The sequence below is a fragment of the Scatophagus argus genome, chromosome 15 (genome assembly GCF_020382885.2).
Source record: "Scatophagus argus isolate fScaArg1 chromosome 15, fScaArg1.pri, whole genome shotgun sequence".
NCBI classification, from domain to species: Eukaryota; Metazoa; Chordata; class Actinopteri; family Scatophagidae; genus Scatophagus; species Scatophagus argus.
This window is the reverse complement of record NC_058507.1, coordinates 3388298-3406578: the sequence shown is the minus strand read 5'-3', so window position 1 is coordinate 3406578 and position 18281 is coordinate 3388298. Positions and strand designations below refer to the sequence as shown.

Below are 18281 nucleotides of genomic sequence, written 5' to 3'. Positions count from 1 at the left end.
GCAACAGGACTTTTCCCGGGAGGCAAATGTAGCAAATGGAGGCCAGTTTAGAAAAGCAAACTGCATACAAGCTGAATCTCTATTGTGCTGAGTCGGCTGCGTGGAGCAGGAAACCTGTCTGTGATTAAAAACACCTAAAAAGGCTGCCGAATCACCTGACACACTAATCCACACCTGACGCCGAGTAGAAACCTTAAATGATTGGATTTGGCCTGATAAAACAGCAGATGGGGCCGGGCTTTTACAGCGACACAGTGAGCACAGCGGATGAACCACACACCAAACCAGATCCCAACCCTGTCACCCTCCACGCAGCTCAGAACAACTGCTAAATCTAATAGTGGGTCCTGACTGACTCGAGTCTGCTTCAAACCCTCCATATCTCGCAGGGCAAAGCCTCCTTAGTAGGAAGCAGGATACAAATGAAGTCACAGCGAGAGCCTGAGGCGGCAGGAAGCATCCATCACGGCTGAGTGACGAGGAGAAACACCATGTACATCTCAATAAAAGAGCGGGACTGCACTCTTTTCAGAAGCCTTTAGCGTTAAATCCACAGCCCACCGACAAGCAACAATCTCATGTAGGGCAACACAAATGTTTCAGCTTCAATTTGGTGGAAATATTCAGCTCCTAAGCAGAAGTACTAATACTCACTGTGCGTCGAGTAAAAGTCCTGCCCAGTAAAATGTCCTCTGTGATCATAGTTTATGAGCTCTCCAGATGTTTTGTCTGCAAAAAAATTCAAACTGCAAGGAAACTAAAGCTGTCAAAATAAGTGTGGTGACTTAGAGAGCCGTTGGAAAAGAAAATACTCAAGTGAAGTACCACAAATTCATACTTCAGTCCAGTACTTGAGTAAATGTACTTACAGTAGTTGCAGTCCACCATTATAGTTTGGTGTAGCTGAGAAAGTTTAACTCTGAGAACCCAACCCTGTTCACCATGGGTACGTCAAGGCCGTAACCATGGACTCAGCGCTACAAATGGGACTAAATCCCCCTGAAGGCAGTTTGAGTTCTTTTATGCCAGCGTTACATTAAAGTGACAGAGAATTGTGACTGCATTAGGCAACATTGCATAACAGGCTTCACTACTGTGACACCGAGATGATGGATTTTACCCCCATTCTGTATGTCTGAGAACATTATCACTGCAGACTGTTCCTTTAACAGAGATAGTGGAGGGGGTGTGGCGGCTGCTTTCTTTTCATTCAAACACCGAGGGATGACGAGTCAGCCAGGAGCCACTTCTGGGTCATGACAAAGTGTCCCGACCCCCCCCACCCCCGATCCTCTGCTAAGTGCATGAAGGTTATGTCTGCCTGAACTGTAAGCGCCTCTGATCCAGGTCCTGGATCGTTCAGGCATATACGACACCATCGGGGGTTACAGGCAGGACACAAGCAGCAGTGGAGAAAGCAAAGATAAATGCGTTTCAGTCACACACACGGCAGCATATTTTCACTGAGTCTTAATTTAAATCAAGAGCACATCGGAGCAGCGGGCAGGGTCCCGGCCTGGGTCCGCTGGACGAATTTTTTAAAAATTTGTTTATTTATTATCATTATCATTATTATTATAAATTTATTTATTTATTTTTATTCTGTGTCTGCATGAGTTTTCTCCGGTTTCTCCGGCTTCCTCCCACAATCCCAAAATGCACATTAGGTGGCTGCTAACTGGCTGCTCTACATTGCATTTAATTCCAAAACCAAGGAGACGGTGGTTGACTTGGTCAAGACCTACAAGTACCTGGGTCTGCAGCTGGACGACAGACTGGACTGGTCAGTGAACACGGACACCATCCACAGGAAAACACAGAGTCGTCTGTATTTCCTGAGGAAGCTGGAGTCCTTTAACATCTGCAAAAAACTGCTGCTGATGTTCTAGCAGACTGTGAAGGCCAGTGTCCTCTTGTATGCTGTGGTGAGCTGGGGAGGCAGCATCAAGAAGAGGGACGCAACATGGCTGGACAGACTGGTGCGGAGGGCAGGATCTGTGGTGGGCACAGAGCTGGACTCACACCCTGGATAAGATCCTGTCCAGAGGAGTGTGTTCAGCACCAGGCTGCTGTCTCTGACCTGCTCCACATACAGACTCAGGAACTCGTTTGTCCCCCTGGCCATTAAGGGGTCGTGATCCCAGCGACGGTCTGTGCCCGAGTCACATCAGGTGTAAAACCTGAGGACATTTATTCCACTTTGCACCTTATCTTATATGTTTTGCACAATCAACCACACTTTATAACTCATGTTTTGGGTGCCTGTTTACACTGTGGTTTTTAGTCTCTTGTTTTAATTACACACAGTCAGTCTGGTCGACCTGCTTTCTTTGCACTTTACTATGTAGCATATGTTAGTTTATTTAGTATATGTTTAGTCTATTTATGATTAGTATAGCTTTATCATCTAAATCTCTCCTACTAACAGTTACGCCTTGTTTGTTTACTTTTTGACTAACCTACACTGCAGTATTGTGCTACTGGATGCTTGAATTTCCCTATGGATCAAGTATCTATCTATCTATCTATCTATCTATCTATCTGTCCATCTATCTATCCATCTATCTCCATCAGTTCAGTGCGGAGGCTGTTGTAAGTTGTGCAGAAGTTCCTGGAGGCTCATTTGTGATATCGAGTCCATGCTTAAAATTGACTTGACTTTTACATTCAACATTTCTTATTCCCTGAAAGGTTATGAGGGGATTGATGTCAGCAGGACATTGTCTTAATGTTTAATTGATGTAGGAGAGAAAAAAAAATACGGGACAGAAATGTGGGGGGAATTAATTTGGCAGATTTGCCCACTGAATGGACTCCTTGATTGTCTGGCCGGGGCGGGGGGGGGGGGGGGGGGGGGGAATGATGTGTCTTATGCGGTACAGCATCCTCTGGTGATGGAGAACTCTAAAAATACTGTGACTCATGAAATGAAAAACCAAGTGACCCAAGGGCAGACATTTGGAGACACAGTCTATTGTCAATGAATAAATTATGTGCAGGAGCACAATCACGCTGAAGAGCTTTAGAGGCTTGTTTTTCCCCCCTTCAACCTGTAACCTTTCTTTTCACTCAGGCAGACTAAAATGTCAAATCTGCTGGGGCGTCGGAGCCACAGGCGGCCGCTGCTTTACTGGTAAACACACAGACGACTAAAAGCAGGTTTCTTTCAACGGCTGCTGAAAGGTTAGACTGTTAACGCAGGTCGTGTGAGGAGGAGGAGGAGGAGGAGGAAGGGGAGGAGGAAGGGGAGGACGCATCTAACAAGTCTTGATTTCTCATTTTAATCACACAAAATGTGATTTAAGTGTTTTTACTGTGCCAGAAATCAAAATTAGCTCACACAACAAACCCATGTTGTGCATTTAAGTTTTCACGGTGCCTTGATGATATTTATATGATGACATTTATGTTGCTCTGCTTGAACTTTTATTGACTTTTATTTGCCTTTAACATGAGCATCTAAAGCTTCAGCAGCATATAAAACCTATAATAAATCGTTTAAAGCACATTATGTTTTTGTTATTTAGTTATAATTTAATCATCTGTTTACGGAGCGTCCAGCTGTTGAAACTGCTGGCAGCTTCATCAATAAGCACCTAAAAAGACCCCATGTCTGCTGACACAGGCGGTGGACAGTAACTGAGTACATGTACTCAAGTACTGCACTTCAGTACGGTGCTGAGGTCCCCCTTACCTTTCACAGTCAAACGTTGTGCTTTGTACTCCACAACATTTTATTTAAAAACTGCACTTATAGTTTCTTTGTGTGTTAAAGTTTAATCACACTAAGCATAATAAGCACAGTGAATTAGGATGTTTTATTATTAAGATTTTATTGATCCCTTCAGGAAAGATGACACAAAACCCAGCAGCACGTCAGATTAACCAGCTGCAAGATTTAAGTACGTTGATGTCAAAGCATCACTGATTTCATTCAAATGTTGCTCTGAAATGGAACATTCAGTGTGAGTGAAGTAGATTTTGATGCTATTGCTTTTGTACTTCCTCTTACATCTCTTAGTTGTACCTCCACAGTGTAGAAATACCCTGAAAGCGTCTTGAATACTGCAGGGGTAAATATTAAAAAGCTAGCAGGAACTCTGTGACTTGTGTCATGTGTTTGAAAGTCAAACCACCTCCTGCTCCATAAAGTCCACTTACTGAACCGGGCTGTTCCTGGTGCTCATCATGCTGCACTTCTTCTGGCTCACACTGCCAAAAGTGCAGCTTTCACTGAAGCATCATGACTGACCTGACATGACCCGAAACATGCAGCTGGATTAGTTGTGAATTTAATATGGAGAAATGATCTGTGGCTGAATTAAATGGAGAGATTTGATGGTCGAATTGTATTTTATCCGTGATTAAGGTGGACTGGGAACACACACACACACACACACACACACACACAGTCCATATCTGAGAATGTTTTATTATCCACGTGTACACAATCACAACAAACCTGTCTGAAGCTCCAGCGTCCTGGATATTTACATTGGCCACAGATTTGTACAAACCTCCTGTGATGGACGTGTCGTCCTACATGACAGCGCAGCAAAACTGCGGACGAGAACTAAATATTCAAAATATACAGTAGAAACATGTTGTAACATCGAAACGTGATAGTGTACAAGTTGGTTTTACGTCTACTCAAGCTCACGACAGCAAACAGGCCGCTACAGCCGTTCAACGAGGGTCTGCACTGTGGGTCAAACAAGCTAGAAACCAGCTGAGAACACGTTGAAAGCTTCTGCTAAAAAACAAACCCAAAACAAAACAAAAACATCTGATTCACTACAACATTTTCTCCTCTCTCTCCCACGGAACCGGATCCTGCTCTTCCTCGACGTGCGTATTCCTGCGCCCTGTCCAAAAGTGCTCCACGTCCGGGAAGGTCTTCTCCTTCTCCGGTGAGACCGCGTTGGCCACGGCGTTGGCTCCGACTTCTGCTCCGTTTCCCTCCGTTTTCGGACACTTGTTGCTGGGGAGCTGCTTCGAGCCTCTGCAGGTCGCGATGAACCAGATGGTGATCAACCCCTGGCGCACGTCGTCGTACATGGTCATCAGGATCACCGGAGAGAGCGAGCTGCACGCGTAAAGGAGCACCTGCGCGAAGATGGTGAAACCCACAGGAGGTTTGTTGTACCCGAGCCTGACCCAGGTGAATGTGCCCCACTCTGGCAGCAGCATGAGCCCGAGGGCGCCGCTCAGACACAGTAAAACCAGGGTAACTTTGCTCTGGTGCTGCGGGCTGGGCGCGTGATTCACCGCAGAGTGCAGCGTTTTCGTGTAGTAGCCAAGTGTGAAGATGACCGGCGCCACGAAGGTTGCAGTTGGATAAATCTTGTAGAACAAACTCATGAAGTCAGACGCGCACGCTGGCATCTGAGAGACGCAAATGGTGTCGGGGCCCTGCTGCATCAAAGAGGCAAAAAGCATCTGGGGAATCGGAAACATCATGGACACAATCCAAATGAACGCCAGGGCCCCGTGAATCCACGTCGGGCTGTAGAGGGGCCCCGTGGCGGTGCTGGGAACCAACGTGTGTTTGGCTCTGGTGGTGACTGCAAGAATTAAAGTTTTTGCTACCACACACGAGTGCTGGAACCAGTCCGTGGTGCTGCAGACAAAACTCCCCAGGGTCCAGGTCTGCTTGTAGTAGGTGACGGCGCGCACGGGGGCGCACAGCAGCAGGATCACCAAGTCCGTGGAGGCCAGAGAGGCGAGGAGCGCTTTCACCTCAGAGCCCTTCCCGTTTCTAAAGTCACGGATGAAAATCAGCAAAACGAGCAAATTCCCGACCGCTCCGGACACGCAGATCCCGATCAGGATGACAGGCATGGCGGTCCTGGTCTCATCCCGCTGGAGAAGTTGAACTCCTCCGACAAAATCGAAAAAGGAGACATTTGTCGGTCGATCGGTATCCATCTCTTCCCCTGTGACTTTCAAGTTCGAGCTCCTCAAAGTGAAGTTGTTTTCTTGTGCGCCGACTTCCGCTTTTCTCCGCAGATTGAACGTCCTGGAGGGGAAATCAATAACCACAAGGCGGAGGAGCTGACCGGCGCGACGCGGTGCTGAAACGCTCTGAACGGGGTCGTGATCGCATCAGCAAGTGGGTGAGCAGGCTGGCAGGTAGGCTATTTCAAGTGCTGCCATTTAGCATCGTCAAGCACTCACGTCATGTCGTCAGTGTGGCTCCGGGCTGCAGGCAGCCCACATGTGAGCGCAGCGTGATGTGATTTACATTTAAAAACCTCAGAGGGATCAGGGCTGGCGTGGCGTGGCGTGGCAGAAACATGTCGCACATTATCTTCTGGATGTCCGTTCGTCAGCTCTTTGGATTTCTAAGTCAAACGTGAGAGTTGGGACTTTCACTGTGCAGCCAGGTGAAGTGTGATCTTATCAGACTAATCATATCATATGTTGGGTGAAAGACAAGCACGACGGGGATTAACGACCAATCAATATGTTTTCAAATGCTTTAAGCTCGTCTTAATGTACGCACACTCCCCACACAAAACACAGATTGTCCTAAATTCCAGTAACTTTGCAAACGAGCAGAAACATCCTTTGTAAACTAACTCATTAATAACCGTGCATCTTAGTTCAAACCGAGAAGAATAAACATGTTTGCTAAACTTTTGTCTACTGAGGATCAAATTTGGTGTTTCTGTCCCTTTAATGTCAACGCAAAAGACATTTTAATGGGGTTTTAAGATTACGATGTTTTTATGTTACCAGAGGATGTATTTCGTTGATTTTTAAAACCCTCATAGTGAAGCATTTGTCAGATGAATCCAAGCATTTATAACTGTGTTATCACCAAACTTAATGCAATAAATTCCCTCCCAATATGCAAAATGAGAAACTTAAGAGTAGCTCCTGAAACAGATCTGATATCAGTTCTCTCTTTTTCCCAGATTTGTCTCACTGCACGTACCTCATTGGATTAATCCTCATTTGAAGTAATAGGATTGTTGGGGCACTAAAATCTGACATAGCAGTTTGCTGTTAGTGGATTCACATGTTTTACTGTTCGCAGACTCGGAATGAAGTGAAGCAAAATGACAACTCGGGTTCATTATCGGTCTGATGTGGTGACCCCAATGCATAAGTGCACAAAGCAGACTGCACAACACGGTGAGGTGTGTTTACTTGACTTGAAGAGCATCCGGATGATGGAGGGGAGGGTGAAGGTGAGGGTGTGGGAGGTGGTGGTGGTGGTGGTGGTGTTGGTGGGGGGTCGTATGTGGAGAGATGAGGGTGCCCACTCAAATGCTGTCACCTCCTATAAGAGGGCTGGTTGCTAGGAGACCGGAGCCACCGTCACAGTATGGGGTTAGGAAGATGTGAGGCATCGTCAAGTAGTGTGAGATGTGGATGGAGAGCAAGAAGCGCAGGAGCTTCAGATCTAATGAATGAATCGACGCATAGTGTGATTGTAGAGGAGACAAACAAGGCTCTGATGTTATTTAGAAGGGTGATCTAATGGCACAAGCAGGAGTGCTGCCTCCGTGGTGTGCATTAATCAGGGATAATTGATATGTTATGGAGTGTGCCGGGCTAAGAATACGAGTAGGTTTCAGCTCCCACGGACTTTTCTTCTGGAAAAAATATCAGTGTAACATGAATGAAACACTCAAATCTGCATCTGTCCACACAGAGATGCTCTTACATTTTCCCCACATGACCGGACCTGTGACGTATTTTCATGAGCGTAGGATTAATAATGAAAATACAAATAATAAATACCCCAATGCACATCAATAGCCACATCACTTAACAAGGCAATTCAGACAAAAACAATTGTGAAAATAATAGGCAGTTAACCAGGTAAAATGTAGATAATGTTCATGCTTTTATTTTAGCTTATTAGCACGCTAACAAAAAAGCAATAAATGAATAAACAAACAAACAAAAAACTAATCAATGAATTGATGAACCAAGATGCTAGGCTATGTTTTTTATGTTATTTTGAAATTAACGTAGTACCGGTAAGTGGTATCCAGTGTATGTTTTAAAGCAAATAAGAATTTAAATATAGTAGCATAGTAAAATAGTATATCATCTGTATAACTGTGATATTTGACACATAAAGTGATTACATCATGTCCTGTTCAGGATGAACTGCATTAACTCTGTCAAGGTTTGAAGTTTCTGTTTAGTTAGCTTCCTGTTTTATTTTGTAGTTTTTCCTCCTCTTGTGTCCTCCTGTTCAACTTTTCATTTCCCATCTTTGTCTGTTTTCCCTTCCTTTTCCCTGATTGTTTTCACCTGTCTAGTCCACTTTGTCTTTATACACCTGTGCTCTCCTTGTTTGTGTTGTCAGTTTGTCTGTGTTTGTTCTGCATTTGCTTTGCCTTTTGGATTCTTCTTTGTTTGGAGTCTTTTCACCTGGATTCCCAGCTGCCTGTCGTGTGCTACTTTAGCTTATTAATTCTAGTTTCTTTTGTGCAAATTCTCCCTTGCTTCAGTGTCTGCACTGTTGGTCCTCCATTTTGTCCCTCCTTAGCAAGCCAATGACATTCTCTAACATGTTAAACTGAGACTGTGAGCATGGAAAACTCCAGACCTGGAGTGTTAGCATCACATGCTAGCATTCAGCTCAAAGTAGTGCTGTGCAAATCCAGCTTCACAGAGCTGTTAGCATGGCTGTGGACTCTTGGTGTTATCCGCCTGTCAGTCATGGTTGCTATTATCCTTTAAAAGGTGCATTAATGTGCTGTCATTTTCTAATGTGCGACAGTTTCTCAGCGGGTTCTTACAAGGTTGAAAGGCTTATTGTTTAATCGTACGTGGGCCTTCGTGTGGCGTCTGGTACTCAGACTGTAATTGCGGGTCTTTTTCTTGAGAAGCAAACCAGACCAGCTGAGATACGAGAGCAAATGTCTGTGACTGTTTTTCTTTTTTCTTTTATTTGTCTCTGTGTCCTCCTCTCAAACCTAGACTGAATCAGTATTGTGTGAGAGCTGGATCCCTCACATTCCCTCAAGGCTTTTAGTCAGACAAGGACAAAATAACAGTCAAAGAAAATGACAGAGAGAAGGGGGGGAGAACATGAACAAAAACCCAGAGCTCGTAAGAGTCTAAATGAACTCCTGTAATGTTCCCTTTGGAGACGGTCCAGAGTAGGAACAAAGATGAAGTACTTTTTCCACCACAGGGATGTCTAGCATAAAAAGCAGACCTTGCCATGATACATTTTTGTCCCAAGTGCCTTGATGCAGAAAAGCTTTTACAGTATCAAAGAAAACAAATGCAGGTTTTTGTCATTAACGTCATTCAGAGAGATCAAAGGGTCCGCTGAGGTAACCGCTCTCATAAACCGAGTTGTTATCGGAGCCTCATCTTATTGATGTTAGTGCTCAGAAGTGGAGGAGAGATTAGCGATTTGTTGTTGATGTTGCGGCCCTGCTTTACACAACTGCTTTCAAGTCGCTCCCCCCGCCATCAAACGGAGCTCAAGATGGAGGCTGTTGGACACTGACGTCGAGTTGCTCCTACAGGTGGCAGGACTGACGGTTACTACGACAACCTGTGGACGGAAACCACTTGACTCGCAGAGCCTTCGTGCTTCAGACGGCAGATCGATTTCCCCTCTGAAACTGTTTTAATTCCGCCGCTCGTGTGAATAAAAGCTGCTTAAGATGTGTGATGTGTGGCAGGAGGTCATGACGATCATTATCTTGTTCTGCGTTCATTTGTTTCAGGCATCATGCAAAGGGATAAATGACTCCCTTTAGCAAAAGGGCAGACTCCCGCCTGCAAAATAGCAAATAATTAATGTCAGGGGTTGTTTTTGTGGTGCGTATGGGAGGGGCAGCGGATGGAGACATAAGCTTTATCTTTTTTCTTCTTTAATCTTAAATGTATGAAAACCAAAGACATATACACAACTTTAAACACGATATTAGCAGGTACGTGTGTGTGTGTGTGTGTGTGTGTGTGTGTGTGTGTGTGTGTGTGTGTATGATGGGCTTAGTGAATATTACTCCCATCGCCTGCTTTTTAATGATTCATGTTTTTCTTTCTTCCTGTCTTTATGCAGATGAATGTCACCTGTGTGCAGCTGCCTGCTGTGCCTTCCTGCTGTCTGCTGTCATGACACTGACAGTTTATTATATTCAGATCCTTTACTTAAATGTGCTACTAATACAACGCTGTCAAAAATATACTCTGTTACAAGCCAAAGTCTGGCATTGAAAATATTAATCAGGAAAATGCATTTAAAGTGCTTAAAAGTATTAAAATAAACAGTCATGCGTGGCCATTATGCTGTGATGTATTGTAGCTTTAGATTATTATTGCGTATGTAAAAGCAGGTTTGCCTTCATAATGCTTGTTTTGTCCACCCCAACAGTCCAAACCTTAAAAATAATTTTAAAAATAATGTAAAATTATTAAGATGAAAAAAAAAAGAAAATCTTCACAGTTGAGAAAGTGAAATTTTACACGACAAGTGATTTAAGTGAATATGAGAAAAGTTGCTGATATTTTCTGTCAGTGTATTAACTGATGAATCGTTTCAGCTCTGCTTGTACATTTTCATATTGTTTGTGAATTTGTAAATTAACTGAGAAGTTTAGAGGTATAAAGTGACATGAGAAGAAAATACTCATGTTAAGTACAAGTACTGTTCAAAGTACAAGAACCTCAAATTTGTGCTTCGCTGCATTCAACCACTGATCACATGTAACGTTTATGGACGGTAAACTGCACACTGACTACTTTTACCTTTGATCTTTAGCATACTTTTGTTGATAATACTTCTGTACTTTTACCAAAGTAGATAAAATCCGAATGCAGTAATTGTACATTACAGAATGAAGGTGCAGTGATAGCATAACACCTTGAAGGAAGCAGTTCAAATACTCTTGGAAGCAGTGATGGAATGTACCTACTTTGAGTACATTTACTCAAGTACTGTACTTAAGTACTGCTTTTAGGTACTTGTACTTCACTTGGGTATTTCCATTTTCATCAACTCCTCCAAATTTTGGAGGCAAATATTGTACCTTTACTTTAGAGTACATGTGAATGTATTTATAATTTACTTTTAAGTACATTTAATAACAGATACTTTAAGATTGCTACTCAAGTACTATTCACATTGGTGACTATTACTGAAGTTATAGTTTACCACAATATATTTTTACTCTAGTATGACATGGAGATACTTTTTACAACACTGACTGGAAGCAAAATTTGATTTCCAAAATAAAAGCCAGAGAATAACATCAGAGAGCTTTAGGCTGTTGACTATTTCAGAATGAAAGGATTGAAAGGCTGTGAATCCCGACAGTCTGCAGTTAATATACTGTAATATTGTCTGGGCTTCATTTCTAAAATTATGAGAGAAGAGCGCCACCATGTGACAGAGGAAGCAACTGCAAATATTTGGTATATTAGGAATGTATCTTGGAACCGCGAGCTGCTAACATGCAGTAGATGATGGGGAAATAAAGCTTGATGCTGCCCACTGCTCCTGTGTGTGTTTCACTGCATGTAATTTGCCAGGTGTTGCATGTATGTAAAAATATATATACTGCCAATAAAGTTGATTCTTCTTCTTCTTCTCTTAAAATATTTATGTTGGTAATCATCTTCGATAAGGCATTTTCTCTGAATATTTGCATTATATAAACATTAGAATAATCATTTACCACAAAAGATGGGGGTAATTGCACTTCACCATCTTTTAATGTGTAACACATTTAATATTTAAAGAAAATGGCTTTTCCTTCCGTCTCCATGACACCAACAGTAGATGGCAGCAGGTGACCGTTTGTGTAAAAAATCCTGAGGTCATTTGGCCTCTCGGCCACTAGATGGAGACTCTGACACACGAGTTGTCTCATCAACCTGAGTCAGGAAAAATCTTTTGCCGGGTTGTGTTTGACTTTATCTCTCTGCCTTGTATGAAATAGATGCCACAGTGAGAGGATTTACTCCAGTCAGAGAAACTAAAAGCAGCAAAAAACAACGTACAGACCAGTTTAACTGTTATGGCTGATTTGATTCCAAACAGGCTGATGATCCTAACATTTATTTATTCATTTACTGGCGTAAGAACATCAAGGCAGGCTGTTAATTATTACAATGAAAAAAAATAATGGACAGTGAAAGTCATCACATCCTCTGCCTTCAGCGGGTGCAGGCTTGAACTTCATCTACAAAAAGATAAATGACTTCTATTTTTATTTTTTTGTTTTGTTTTGTTTTAGCCTGAAACAGAAAAGTGAAAGAAACGAGTCTCTCCTCCCTGGACAAACGTGCTGTTGTTCATATGTTGTCAGGTGTTTCTGTACGAAGGAAAGACCTAATATATAATCCATCACAGCATCGTGTCTGCTAGATATGATGTCAGTAAACAAGTAATCTGAAAACGTAAATATGTTCATCAAGTCAACATAATCGCAGCTTGGATTACGTTAAGAGAAAAATGTTTGTTTGACCACATTTATGGTGGGCATCCAAAGTGCAGAAAAATATTTTACTGCATTTTTGCAGCTTGGAACATTCAATGATTCATTTTTGAATGAATTTGCTGTTGCTATTCAGTTGAAAATAAAGCGTTGATATAATATAGAATCATAAACATTTGAATGTCGTGGGATGTCGGTTATTTAAATATCAATTATTAACGTTGATTGATCTGCACCTTCAACATCGCTTACACTTGCTTTAGTACCTGACAATAATGTGACTCCGCATGTCTCTGCATGGTCCGTGCTGTTGTCATATAAATGGAAATCAGTTGGCACTCGTTCAGAAACCTAAAAGCTCGACTGATCCAAAGTCTTGAATATCTTCTTCCTCAGCAGCTAAGCTCCTTTGTTGTCTGGAAACTATTAAACACACGTCAGTGAGCCACACTGACAACTTCTGTCATTTATTCATCTACTTTGACATGCATCCTGCTGCTAAAATGCACAAAAGTGAACCAAATTTGTATTAATCCGCAGCTGAAAATAGTCCCTCCAAAAATCCACTATTTACTCCAGTTTGAGTATCTTTGCCTTAAACCATCAGCTGTTATAGGAAATTACTGAACCCCTCTTCAAAAAAAAATTTAAAAAATTAGACTTTACATTTTAGGTCACTTTGTTTTAAAGAACACAATGCTGGTTTTGGTCTTTCGTGGGATTTGTTGTCCATATCTCATCTGGCCTTCTCAGGAGTCCATGTTCAAAAAAATCACTTGTTTGTGCAGTGAGTGCAAAACAACAACAACCAAATTACACTTCATTTTGGCACAAAAGGACTTTACGAAATCCCTCCAAGACCTGAAAGGGCTTTTATCCAATCAGTTCCACGTGTGGGCACGTTGGTAATTAGTTCAAATGTGTCTTTCATGGTGTCTCACAAAACCGGTGAAGAGAAGAGAAGCCTGCAGCAGCGCACGCATGTCAGAAAGACTGTGACATATCAATGCACACACATACACAGTGAAACTGATTAAAGTTTTAATGCACACAAACCAAATGCGTTTTGTTTATGGACTTGTGCTCTGGGAAGAAAAAGAGAGCTGTTTTTATTTAATCTAGATGACTTGTATGTTCCTGCCTTTATGCACACAAGGCCCCGCTAATCTTGTTCTCCATCGGCCCCTGTGCATAATGAAAAGGGGCTTATCGTGATGTTGGCCTCGGGGTGACGTCGACTTTCTCCATTTCCGCTGAGAATAAGGTGAATGCCACTTAAACCACGTGACCGGTGGAAATCTCCCAGGACCCATAGGTGCCATCGCGGGCTGGAATGGGGACAATAACTGAGAGAGAATAAAATGAAGAGTTCAATTGGGAAGCGATTAAAATGAATAGAAGCTTTGACTAGATAAGACACATACCATTTCCTCATCTATTTAACATTCATTGAATTGAATAATCCGGTCTTATTATCGTAAATAGTCTGCATATTTACCCTGAATATGCTAATTTATGTTTGCTGCAAGCCCTCTGCGACTTAATAATTTTTCCATCAATATATGCATATCTCTGGCTTTCTCCTATAGCTATTTCTAAAGAGGAGTGGAAAGAGAGAGAGAGAGAGAGAGAGGCTGAGAGACCCAGAGGAAGAGATGAACACAGTCATATAGTGCTTATTGTTTCTGTAACTTTTCTATTCATTTTTTTCTCTTTGCACTTTGCCCAGGGCCAGCAGAGTTACATTTCAATCAAAAGATTCATTGTAAAGTCATTATCCCAAACTAGGCCCCGATAATTGGCTGTCATTTTGCATAGTGGTGGCACTCTGGCTTTGGGGCAAATGACTGTGGTCTTATCTTTCACTTTTAAGGAAAAATAATGGACAATTTATCATTAATCTTCTCTGGGAAATAATAACAAGTTAAATGTCATTCCCCTTGTCGTGCCTTACAAATAAAATTGTGTTGCTCTGGGCCTGGGCTGATCACTGACTGACCTATCCTCTTCACTGTGAAGGTAGAGGAGAAATCCAACACTGCGAGCAGGGCGACGGCAGGTTGGACCAGAAAACATGAACATAAATCCTCTGCAATGCCTAAGTATGACACAAACAACATTTTCCTGTGTATTTCTTATTCCTTCTCCTGCTGCGATTTAAGCAAGAGAAGCTGTTAAATATTTTTCTGTCATTCAGGCAGCTTTTTGGTTCCACTGAATTTGTTAGCGAGTGTCTTAGCTTGTTAAGCAGCTAACAGGAATTCACTGTAGCAGCTAGCTAGCAGCTGGAGCATAACTGCTAGCAGTTTCAGTTTTGGCGGGAAAATTACACATTAAATGTACCTGCCAATCCTTTGCGTACAGCTTTGTTCTGTTTACCCTTACACATGGAGAAATATGTGTTTCACAGTTGGTAATACTCAAAGAATTTAGAATGGGAAGCTTTTTAACAAAGACATAACCCAGTTTAGCCTGTAGTGCTGCGTTCCACTAGCTTAAAGTACAACAAGTCAGAAAACCAAGATGGATGGCTTCGGCGTAATACTTTATCATCAAGACCAGTTAATAATAATGTATTATGTAGGATTTTGCAGATATAGCAACATCCACAGATAGAGGCGGGAGAGTACTGTGGTTTATTGAGAGACTAACGAAACAGAAGGGCTACTGTATTCTACAGCTTTCCCTACGATTGACAAGTGAAGCAGCCATCTTGGATTTTGATGTTGACGTTGGTGAGAATCTTCTAAGTTTCTGAGCCCCAACTCCGATTTCAAGGGGCGTTACAGTTGACATTTACAAGCGGGAAATCCCGACATTGTTGGCATAATATTTGCAAAGCATTTTGTATTGTTGAACAATATAACATTGAATTACCACAGCAGATGTGTCGACTGTCTCCAACACCTCAGTCTGAACAGGTCATATATTAGGAACATTAGTGTTAGTTTAGTAAATTTGAAATATTGACCTGATGGTGGCATTAAAGTTAAGGGTTGACCGAAGTTAAAACGATTTGTCCTGAGAGGGAAATGAACATAATGATGTTTGAAAATGTGTGACAGCTGTTGAAATGTTTCACTCAAATCCATAAATATGAACTTCATGGTTGTGCAAGAGGGAAAAGAAAATCATCAAAGTCAGCGGAGTTCATCCTCTGGACAACATGAAAGTCTGTGAAAAAATTTTACAACAATCCACCAAACAGTAGTTGAGATTTTTCAGCCTGAATCAAAGTGTTTGACCAACATGAGTATTGAGTCTGCAGGACTTGTGGAAAAGTGGTTAAAAAAGCTTGTAACCCTCAGTGTCGTTCATGAATCACTTCTTTGTATTGTGAGTGTGCAACAGTAACATTTCTTAGCTATCAGCTGAGTTTGTGCTTTTAAATGAGACTTTCCTTGACAAAAGCAGCTCCCGTGAGTGACCCTGTCCACTTTGAAGGCCTCATCAGTAAACAACGTGAGATAAATGGCAGAGTGAACGGTTGACATCAGCAGAGGACGACACTCATTCCCATTCGTTTACGGGATTAGGCTGCTGCGAGAGGACGAGGCAGAATGACTCGTTTGGCATTCAAAGGCAACTGTGGCCCACAGAGAGCCTGTTTGAACAGGGATCAATTATCAATCAGTCTATAGGCGAGGATTGAAGATTACCAAAGCTATATGAGTCGTGTTGACAAATAACCTCCGAGATCCTGTCAATGAATGCACACGGACAAACGCCTTTGGCTTTGACACTGGCCACTGCTGAAATTCAGATTAGAGTCCATCTCCCCAGCAGATTAGTGCTGTTTATGTCTGCTCAGTCATCGCACATCATTTCTGTCTTCATTTCAGCTGCATTAAACTCCTGACGGGCTCCTGCATGGCCAATTACGTCCTTGTAAGCTTACGGGTTGCTTTCACTTTGTCAACAATTCACATTTTCGCACAAAAGCACTTGATACATTTGTATGTTTTCTAATGTCGTAAGTGTGCTTGGCATAAAGAAAATAATCTCACTTAGAAAATAAATGTTGGGAGGATTACACTTTATCGTGCATGAGTGTTTTCATGTCTTAAACGCGCACCTGTAATCACATAATGAGCTACAGGTGCAGCTATACAGAGACTGACTCTCTACAGGCCAGGAATTACAAATCATCTGGAATCAGTTTGAATTAATCAGACAATGACAGTGAAGAAGCTCTTAACGGATGACTAAACCACTGGAGGATGATTTTTGGCAGCTATAAATTCATATTGATTTGCAGCTACACAGACAGACTCTTTGATATGAAAATACAAATGGAAAGTAAGTTAATTTTGGAGCTTCTCAGGTCCTTCATGAAGTATGAATCAGCAGGATTGTGTCGTATGATACTGTGTGGATTACTATAGCATGTTATGAGTCCGTATTGCTTGTCTTTGATATCTTTGATGCTATCTTCCCTTTTAATAAAAATGCACTGCAAAAACAATAAATCATCAATTCAGGAGATAAAACAAAAACCAGATTCATTACAGGAAAGAGCAGTTTAAACTCTGTTATCCCTTTTAGAAATCACAACATAGATTAGGTCATTTTGATTGCTCCGTTACATTCATGAAGTACATGCGAACATCAGATGCGTGTCATGAATTTTACGCCACGTGTGTCTGCAAACACAACACAACAAAACGGGCAGCTGATGAGGATTAATTCGACCAAATGCTGCTGTTTGCTGATGCTAATGTTACCAATGAACTTCTCTCCTCTGCAGCGATGAACGAGGGAGATCATAACTCTCCCACAGTGAATGGAAAGAGGGAGGTCTGACATTGCTCTGAGTGCTGTTGTTCTCGCGGCTGCGTCAATAGCAGCGGTCAGTGTGTCACTTTGGAGGGCAGGTTGAAGGTTAGCGAGGGCCTCGGAGAGCAAACAGCTCCTCATAATCCCGACCTCCCCTTTCTCCTGCAGGCGGGAGTTGACCGTGACAGTTAAGAACCGCCGTGAACCGTCGGGCACGTCTGGGTGTCCTCGGAGCAGAGGGGACGGGACAGAGGCAGACGGGCCTGCCTCGACGGATCATGGTGGTGCTCAGGCCCAGGGTTTGTCGCTCGGAAGCAACAAACACGCAGGGATTTGTGGTAGGCTGACAGCTTGTCCTGCTTTGTTTAACTTTCATAGAGGTGGATGGGGAGGCTTGGAATGATTCGAGGGCCCCGGGTGTGATCTGAGACCAAGGAAGCAGCTCCCCTGATCTGTCTGCTTCTCTGGGTGTGTTTCAGGGACAACAACCCAAGCAGCTTCAGACAATATGATACTGCTCAGCTGGTTCAGGATCAGTGGATTTTTGGTTGAAATGAATCCCATGTACCTGCAGTGTCCCCAGTTTGATTCCAGCTGGGAAACTACGCGAATGACATGTTTGTTCTCTCTGAACTCTCCGCTCTTCTATTTAAATGGCAGGGTTTTTCTTAGGAGTTAAAGGTTCTGTAGGTGGCGCTCTAAGCTTTGCCTGTTGAGCTACAGTGACTACTCGTCCTCCTCCGTCTTCCTGCTGTTGCTGTCCGTGACTTCAGCATGAGTTTGTGTTTTATTCATGAGTTTGTGTTTTTATTCTGGAAAACCTCACAGACTGTTCCTTAAATTGCTTTTGGTTTCCCTTGTGTGTGAAGAGTTTCCAACAATCGTCCTCTTTCTGCAGGCGTTTATCACACACACACACACACTCACACACACACACACACTCGTACTCAGTCCTGATGAGGGTCACGCTGCTCTTCTGCCCTCACGACCTGCAGGGGGTCAACGAGAGCAGCTTTACAAATCCTGACTTTATAAAAACACTGGGAGAAGGTCCTCATGGGAATTAAGCCTGCCCAGGCA

General features: G+C 42.7%; 1 protein-coding gene and 1 long non-coding RNA gene across 2 annotated transcripts; one reads left to right on the top strand and one right to left on the bottom strand.

Annotated features, from left to right (window-relative positions):
• Nucleotides 1-4403: 4403 nt before the first annotated feature.
• LOC124072175 (G-protein coupled receptor 151) lies at nucleotides 4404-6182 on the bottom strand. Its single transcript, XM_046413394.1, is given in 3 exon segments — nucleotides 4404-6087; nucleotides 6089-6125; nucleotides 6178-6182. Coding segments are annotated over 3 exon segments (1335 nt in total). The 3' UTR covers nucleotides 4404-4794.
• An 8028-nt stretch (nucleotides 6183-14210) lies between these two features.
• On the top strand, nucleotides 14211-17991 carry LOC124072091. The gene is made up of 3 exons (XR_006845445.1): nucleotides 14211-14527; nucleotides 17173-17274; nucleotides 17370-17991. It is a non-coding gene; the product is annotated as an uncharacterized LOC124072091 (long non-coding RNA).
• The last annotated feature ends 290 nt before the right edge of the window (nucleotides 17992-18281 follow it).